This window comes from Arachis ipaensis, chromosome B07 (assembly GCF_000816755.2).
Source record: "Arachis ipaensis cultivar K30076 chromosome B07, Araip1.1, whole genome shotgun sequence".
Lineage (NCBI taxonomy): Eukaryota > Viridiplantae > Streptophyta > Magnoliopsida > Fabales > Fabaceae > Arachis > Arachis ipaensis.
In genome coordinates, this window is record NC_029791.2 from 1655470 (window position 1) to 1663113 (window position 7644).

The window sequence follows — 7644 nt, forward strand, 5'->3', positions numbered from 1 at the left end:
AGTTGAATACTCGAACCCAAATCCTAAAAGGAAATTGGGCTCGAGTAGGGGCACTGTTCATACCCTGGCCCAGTAAATAGGGCCCAGGATCCAAGCAAAGACGCCCAACCCAGAGGGTTGGCCCTCCATCCAGTATCAGCCTTCATCCCAGAAGTCGGTACTGAACACGACCTGTTCCAAAGAAGTCGGATACGAGGGTTAGCTGGCAGATAACACTCATTCGAAAGAGTAACTGCCCCTAGAAACTCTCTAACCACTTCATAGAGCCATATCTTAACCTCCCTAAGATATGGGAACGGTTATCCACCTAAAAAGGTGGCACTACTTCAGCGGTGGTTATTGGTTCACCACTATAAATACACTGACACCATTCAGGTATCACTAAGTTCCAATACTCTCTAACCTGCTCACACTCTTGCTAACTTAGGCATCGGAGTGTCTTTGCAGGTACCACCCCCCATTCCTTCACGCGTACAAGTCGGACGGAGGAACACCGAGTACCAGGTCCACTCGAAAGCCACCTCCTTCATACGTTCGGGCTAACCAACGCCATCCGGCCCATTAATCTCCGGTTACCCACCGTAACATATATATATATTGGGATGAGACTAAATCCATGGTTGTTAGTTACTCTAAAAGTGTATTTACAAGTTTGTTAATTTAACTCTTAGTGACTAATTGTAATAACCGGGGTAGTTAATTAGTTTTTAGCAGCTTGTAGTTTTAGTTCACACTATGCATATTATAATTTAGTAACTGCAAAATATAACAGTATAGGGTGGATTCTTCTTCTTGAAGCTAAATCTTATTTATCATGTCAATTGATTAATTATATGACAAATTAAAATTTTCTATTCCTATCATAAAGCATTAGATCATATGAGATTATTAATCTCTGCTGCTGCTAGAACATACTAGTAATGTAGTAATACATCCAATTAAAATTGATATGGTATACCACAGCAAATTCAAAACATTATTCTACTAAATAAACTAGCTATAATATGTCTAAATCAGTGATCAGAAGATTTCTCAAAACTGGTTTTGGATCTCATTGTGTACTCTGCAACAAGTTGAGCAAAAGATGATGACTTATCCTCTAGCAATTTTGAAGGTGAATCATACTCTTCAATTAGTCCTGCATTAAATAAAGATACAAAGAAAATCAGAAAAATAGATAATCAAGTTACAATAAAAGTTTAGTGAATAATAAATAATAATAGGCATTTCTTAGTTCTTGCCTTGATGAAGAAGCAAGACCATATCACTGTCGATAACAGAAGTGATTCTATGCGCAATGGTTATGACTGTGGAGTCAGCGAAATGCAGCCTAAGAGTTTGTTGAATCAAATTGTCTGTGGCAGTATCAACTGATGCAGTCGCTTCGTCAAGCACCAATACCTTGCTCTTTTTTAGAAGCACCCTACCAAGGCACACCAATTGCCTCTGTCCCATGCTCCAATTCTCGCCGTTTTCGCTAACTGCAGCATCAAGTTTTGCCTTAGCAAAAAGTTCAGAGGTTACTATATCTCTATATTCATGTAGAGTAATCAAAATTTTCCTAGTTATAAATTAGGAGGATATATAATTATTGATTCATGAAAAATAGAATGCAAACCTGGAGAGTCCAACTTTCCTTCTTTTCTTCTAACTTCATCACCAAGTTGACACTTTTCAAGGGCCTATATATATGAGAATGTAAATGTGTGAATATTCTTGAGTCAGAAGAACAATTATAAGTCCATTATTTAGGATTTTGGATACTGAATATGTTTAACAATAATAGCAAACTAACCTCCCAAATTTGTTCATCAGTGTACTCCTCTAGTGGATCCAGATTGTTTCTCACTGTCCCTTCAAACATGGTTGGATCTTGAGGAATAATGCTTAATCTAGACCTCAAATCATGAAGTCCTATTGAAGAGATGTTGATGCCATCAATCACAACTTCTCCAGCAGCTGGTTCGATGATTCGGAAGAGAGTTTGTATGAGAGTTGTTTTGCCACTTCCTGTTCTCCCAACAATGCCAGTTTTCAATCCTCCATGAAATGTGCATGTGAGGCCATGCAACACAAGTGGAAGGTGTGGAGCATAACGAACCTTCATCATGTTCAAAGAATCATTAGTCCATTACAAGTATCATAGCATAAACTCTCTAAGTACTAATCACTTTGGAAAAGTGAACTTTAAGAAGACAAAATCATAACATGAATTCAAAATTGTGTAAGATGTCAAACTAATTTCTATCTTCAATTACCTGCAAGTTGCATATATCAACTTCTCCATATGATGGCCAAGAAGGACTTGGTCTATTTTCTTGCACAACAAGGGGAGGCTCACTAGGAATAGATGTATATTGAAGTATTCTTTCTACTGATATCATCTTGTTCTCCAATTCACAAAGAAGTCGAATCACCATAGCGTTTAACGAGTTCAAATTGAGTCCATAGGTAACAGATAAACCAGCAAGGCCTTCAACAAGAGAATCAAACATAAGTAGAGCACTTAGTTCCTCATTATATATGCAGTGTAATTTTTTTTAGTTAAACAAATATCATAATTTGATTATTGTTTACCTGGATCTATGACTCCTTGAGGAACAACCATCAAGCATATCACAGAAAATGCAAATGTGATTGAAGACAATATATCCAAACGGAAGCATAACCATGCAGAAGCACCAGAACTATTGAACTGTGGTCGCGAATATCCATCAATTAGTTTCATATTCTTTTCCTGAAATCTAGACTGCTGATCAAAGCTTCTGATGGTTGAAGTACCAGAAATTGTTTCAGAAAAGTTCTGAAGGATTGGTGCTTTGCATACTCCAACTAAGCGCGATAGCTCTCGAGCTGGTGGTAAGTAATATTGCTGCAACATTATAAGGTGTAATGTTCTAGTTAAATATGATCCTATGATATCATGAAATATAGTCTAGTTTTGGAAAATTAGTTCAACTAATACCTGATACCAAATGCTGATTGCTATCACAGGTATAAAGACAATGAAAACTTGCCATGCAGATTGAGACATCACTGCTATAACTCCCAAAAGTTGGATGAAGAGAAAGGCAAATGAAGCAGCTAGATAAGGAATGTTTGTGTCTACTGCACTTTGATCAGTAGAAACCTGCATTAGAACAGAACAGCAAGAAACAAGAAGTGTCAAAGCCTCAAAGGCATTGTATTGCATAGTTTCTGCAAACAACAAAATAGATGAAGAAGACATACTCTATTTAGAATTCGGCCGCTTGGAGTGGAATCAAAGAATGACATTGGTGCGCGAAAGATGCAGAAGTGCATCTTATTGAAGATTATGGTAGCTGTCTTATATACAGCAGTGGCAAGAAGTGTTGTCCTTGCAAGAATGCAGAAAGAACTTGCAATAGCCAAAGCAACATAGACAGCTATAAGAGTTGTTTCCAAAACAGGTGGCTCCACATCTTGTGAGATTGGTGTTGCCCAAGCCATCCAATAGTTGCTACCAATTTGGAGAACTTGGAAGAGAATCTGAGCCAATAGCATGAAAGGAACAAGAGCACCTCCATATGCCATAGTGATAAATTGCCAATACACTGAAAATCCAACTCTACCTCTCTCTCTTTCTTCTTCTTGAACAAGTTGGCCTTTTGCCTCATCACCTTTGTTATCAATTTTACCATTTTGCTCATCTTTCTTTTCCTCTTCTTTCTCTCCACCCCGAGAAACAGGAACATCTAAATCTTGTTCCAAGGTACTTATTTCATTGGATACTATTCCTTCATCTATTGAATCAAGTGTAGACAAAGCTTTTTTATGTGCACCAACAAGTTCCATAAAATCGGTTCCATTGTTAAGAAGATCAGCATACTTTCCACATTGAGTAATCTTCCCATCTTTCATCACCTATACCAACAAGGCATAATAACATCATCTTATTAATTTTTTTTTTAATTGATGGCAATTAACTATGATAAATACTCACCAATATAAGGTCAGCAGCAGGTAAGAACTCAACTTGATGAGTAACATAAATTACTGTCTTTGATCTTAAAAGGCCTAGTAAACATTCCTGTCATACACAAAAGAAATTGAAAATGTTAACTATTTAGCATTATACAAGTTCCATGATATTGAAAAAACTAAAGAGATATACACAAAAAAGATATAAGACCCTAGATTATGTTACACATAATAAAGAGAATAATGAAAATTGAGTTACCTTAAAGATGTGTGATCCTGTATGAGCATCCACAGCACTGAAAGGATCATCAAACATGTATATATCAGCATCTTGATAAAGAGATCTAGCAATTTGTACCCTTTGTTTTTGTCCACCACTCAAATTTATCCCACGTTCCCCAATAATTGTTTGGTCACCAAATGGCAAAATTTCAAGATCCTTTTTCAAGGAACAGGCTTCAAGAACCTTCTCATACCTTTCCCTATCCATCTCTTTACCAAACAGTATATTATCCTCTATCTTTCCACTTTGTATCCATGGTGATTGAGCAACATAGGCCTTTGTTCCACACACTTTTAGAGTGCCTGAAACCTTTGGTACTTCTCCCAATATACAAGAAAGCAATGTAGATTTTCCTGATCCAACTGTCCCACAAACAGCAACCCTCATACCATGAAAAACTTCAAGATTTATGTTCTTCAATGTTGTATTTGGAGAAGATAGATCCCAAGAGAAGCTTCCATTGGTTACTTCAATTGCTTTATCTGAAGTACCGAAAGGTAGCTTCTCTACAACATCAGATTGCAAGTCTTCGAGACGAAGGAACGACGAAATCCTATCAAGAGAAACCTTAGTTTGTAGTATAGCTGAAATTGTATTTGGAAGATTATATATGGGAACTTGAAGGATTCTGAATGTTGCAAGTGCAGACAAAATTTTCCCTGATTCAAGTGGAATCCCCATAAGCATACATGAACCAAAAGTAACAACAGATACAAAAGTAGGAGCAATCCAGAACACAAAAGCACTGATAGCTGAATTGTATGCAGATTTCTTTAACCACCCTTCCTCAGTTTTCCTAAGCTCAGTTATCTTAGATAGAAACTTCATTTCCCATCCTTGTAGTTTGAGGATCTTCATGTTCCTTAGAATCTCAGATGTTGCCTTCATCCTTGTATCTTTTGAGTCCATGAAGTTCTTCTGAAACTTCTTTTGTAATTTTCCAAGAGGAACATTTACCAACATTACAATTATGGTTGCCACAAACGCGGCGATTGAAGCAAGACCGACATTTTTATACAAAAGCAACAAGGCTAAGGCAACTTGCAGAGCTACTCTCCACAAATCATGCATATACCAAGTGAAGTTGCCAATTCTTCCGGCATCAACTGCCACGAAATTGATCATTTCACCAGAAGTATGACCCTTCCTTGATTGACAAGAAAGGACCAATGCTTTGTTATAGATCAGAGTTACAAGCAGTGCTTGGATTCTAATCCCAACTTGCTGCAACCTAAACAACCAATGCCTTTGTGAAAGGGACTCAACAAGTTTTGACAAGAAAAATGCAGAAACCAGAGCATAGCCCTGCTTTTCATTGACCCTTTGTCCAGCAAGGTATTGAACAAAAGCATCAATAAGATAAGGACCAACATAAGAAGCCAAAGTGTTCAACAATGCAAGAACTGCAGTGAAGAGAATCTCTCTCCATGCTGAGAGTACCAACAACTTCACCAGCTTAAGAGTGGTTATGTGATTGATTTCAGCACTACAATCTTTCTCAATTTTTTCTCTAAAAGTTGGAAAAGCTCCAAAAACACTATCATTTTTATCAAGTTGAGGAACATCCTCAGGGTCCAAGGTCTTCTTATTGCCAAGAGCAATAAGAGGGCCCACCCAAGAGAATGTAAGAATGCTGAAAATGCCAGCACTTGAGAAAGGGGTAACACAAACAGGTGCATTACCATTATTCAATAGTAATGGATCTTGAAGATCATCACTGACATGATCCTCTTCACACTCATTAATATTCTTCACAAAACACACCACATAACAAAAGAATAAACCCACAGAAGCTGATACAACATCAGAAACTAAGTACTGAGCTGGTAAAGCCACGTTCTTTTCATACAAAAGAACAATAATATCAACTACAAAGGAGTAACATGAAAGAAAGAAATAGAGAACACACCAAGGTTTGATCAAGAAGAAGAAGAACCTCTTGTGCATGCAAACACTGATAAGACCCCAAGCAAGAGTTTTGATAGCTAAATCCAAAAGGGTAACAAGCTTTCCTTCTTCCTCTAAGAAGTAAGAACTATAGAGGCAGAGGACAAAGTTGAAAGCAGAAACACCCAAAGAACAAAACAAAGTCTTTCTTAACATAACTTTATTCTTGAGCTTCTTATGCTTGTTGGACTCATCACTAGCTTCTCCAACTGTGATCTTCTTCCAAAGCCAAGACACCAAAACCATAGCCACCAGTATGAGGTGGATGATGGCAGAGAATGCATGGAGGAAAATGGGTTGGAGTAGAAAGCTCATGTCAGAGTAAGTAAGGGAAAGGTACGAGGAAATTTGAGACATAATGAATGTTTGAGAAACATGATGTTTTTTGAGATTATATTTATATATATAGTGAAGTGAGACTTGCTTAGAAGGTGTGTTGTGTTGTGTATCAATCAAAGGAGTGGCTCTGCTTGAATAAGATTACGTGGTGATCAAGAAAGAAGAAAAAGTGAGTTATATATATGGATATTGGATTGTAGGATAGCAGCAATTTCCTTTCATTTTATATTAGAAAAACATTTTCCATTGTTAAAGACTTTGTAGTTTGACTTACATATTATAAAAAGACTTATATGCCGGAGAACAGAAAAAAGGAAGGAAAAGTAAGAATGAAAATATTAAATACCGTGAACAATAGATATATCGGATGTTCAATTCATTAGGTGTATGGATAATTATTTTAATATTAAAATTTAGGTGAATAATTTAGAGTGTAGTGTATTTTACTTGAATTGGGCCAATTTTAGGCCCGTTATTTATGTTGTTCAAAAAAGAATTAACATAAACTTAGACCGAAGCTTGAATAAACAGCTTAATTAAGTTACTTTTGAAAAATAGTTTAAACAATAAATGTTTATATTAAAATTAACTTATAAATAAGTTATTTTATATTTGGATTTTTAGTTCTAAAAGTGTTTATTTTAAAAGAAGGATGATAAAAAACTTTTTATTTGAGAAAAGTTATTTTTTTTAACTTCTCCATAAGTACTAAAATAGCTTTTTAAAAAACTGTAATTTAATTTTGAAAATTATACTAGACATTAATGCTATACCTTTTTATAAATTAAAAGTTAAAAAAAATAACTTATGAACGTATCCAAACAGACCCTTAGTTGTTATCTATTCTTTATTATTTAAATAAAAAAATGAGAAATTAGTTTAAAATAATTTATTTGTAAAGTAAGTAATTTGGTTCCTAAAATTAAAAATGACCAAAATTACATAGATTATTCATTATTGTATATTCATAATTTGAATAATTAAGAAAATTGAGTAGGATTAAAATAGGAACAACCCATTTCAACCGATAATATGTTAGTCATTAGACACTAATTCTATGTATGAATGTATCTATTAGGCTTTTTTTAAAATTTTATTCAAATATATTTATGATTAATAAAAATATTTTTGTT

At 35.4% G+C, this 7644-nt stretch overlaps 1 protein-coding gene across 1 annotated transcript in view; it reads right to left on the minus strand.

Annotated features, from left to right (window-relative positions):
- LOC107606454 (ABC transporter C family member 3) overlaps positions 833-7644 on the minus strand; it is a 7134-nt gene continuing 322 nt past the window's right edge. The window contains exons 2-11 of the mRNA XM_016308516.1: positions 4202-6638; positions 3965-4051; positions 3232-3885; positions 2966-3130; positions 2578-2872; positions 2259-2473; positions 1796-2101; positions 1619-1682; positions 1242-1481; positions 833-1138 (exon numbers count right to left, since the gene is read on the minus strand). Of these exons, the coding sequence (XP_016164002.1) occupies positions 1014-1138; positions 1242-1481; positions 1619-1682; positions 1796-2101; positions 2259-2473; positions 2578-2872; positions 2966-3130; positions 3232-3885; positions 3965-4051; positions 4202-6638 (4588 nt within the window). The 3' untranslated portion in view covers positions 833-1013. The remainder of the gene's footprint in view (positions 1139-1241; positions 1482-1618; positions 1683-1795; positions 2102-2258; positions 2474-2577; positions 2873-2965; positions 3131-3231; positions 3886-3964; positions 4052-4201; positions 6639-7644) is intronic.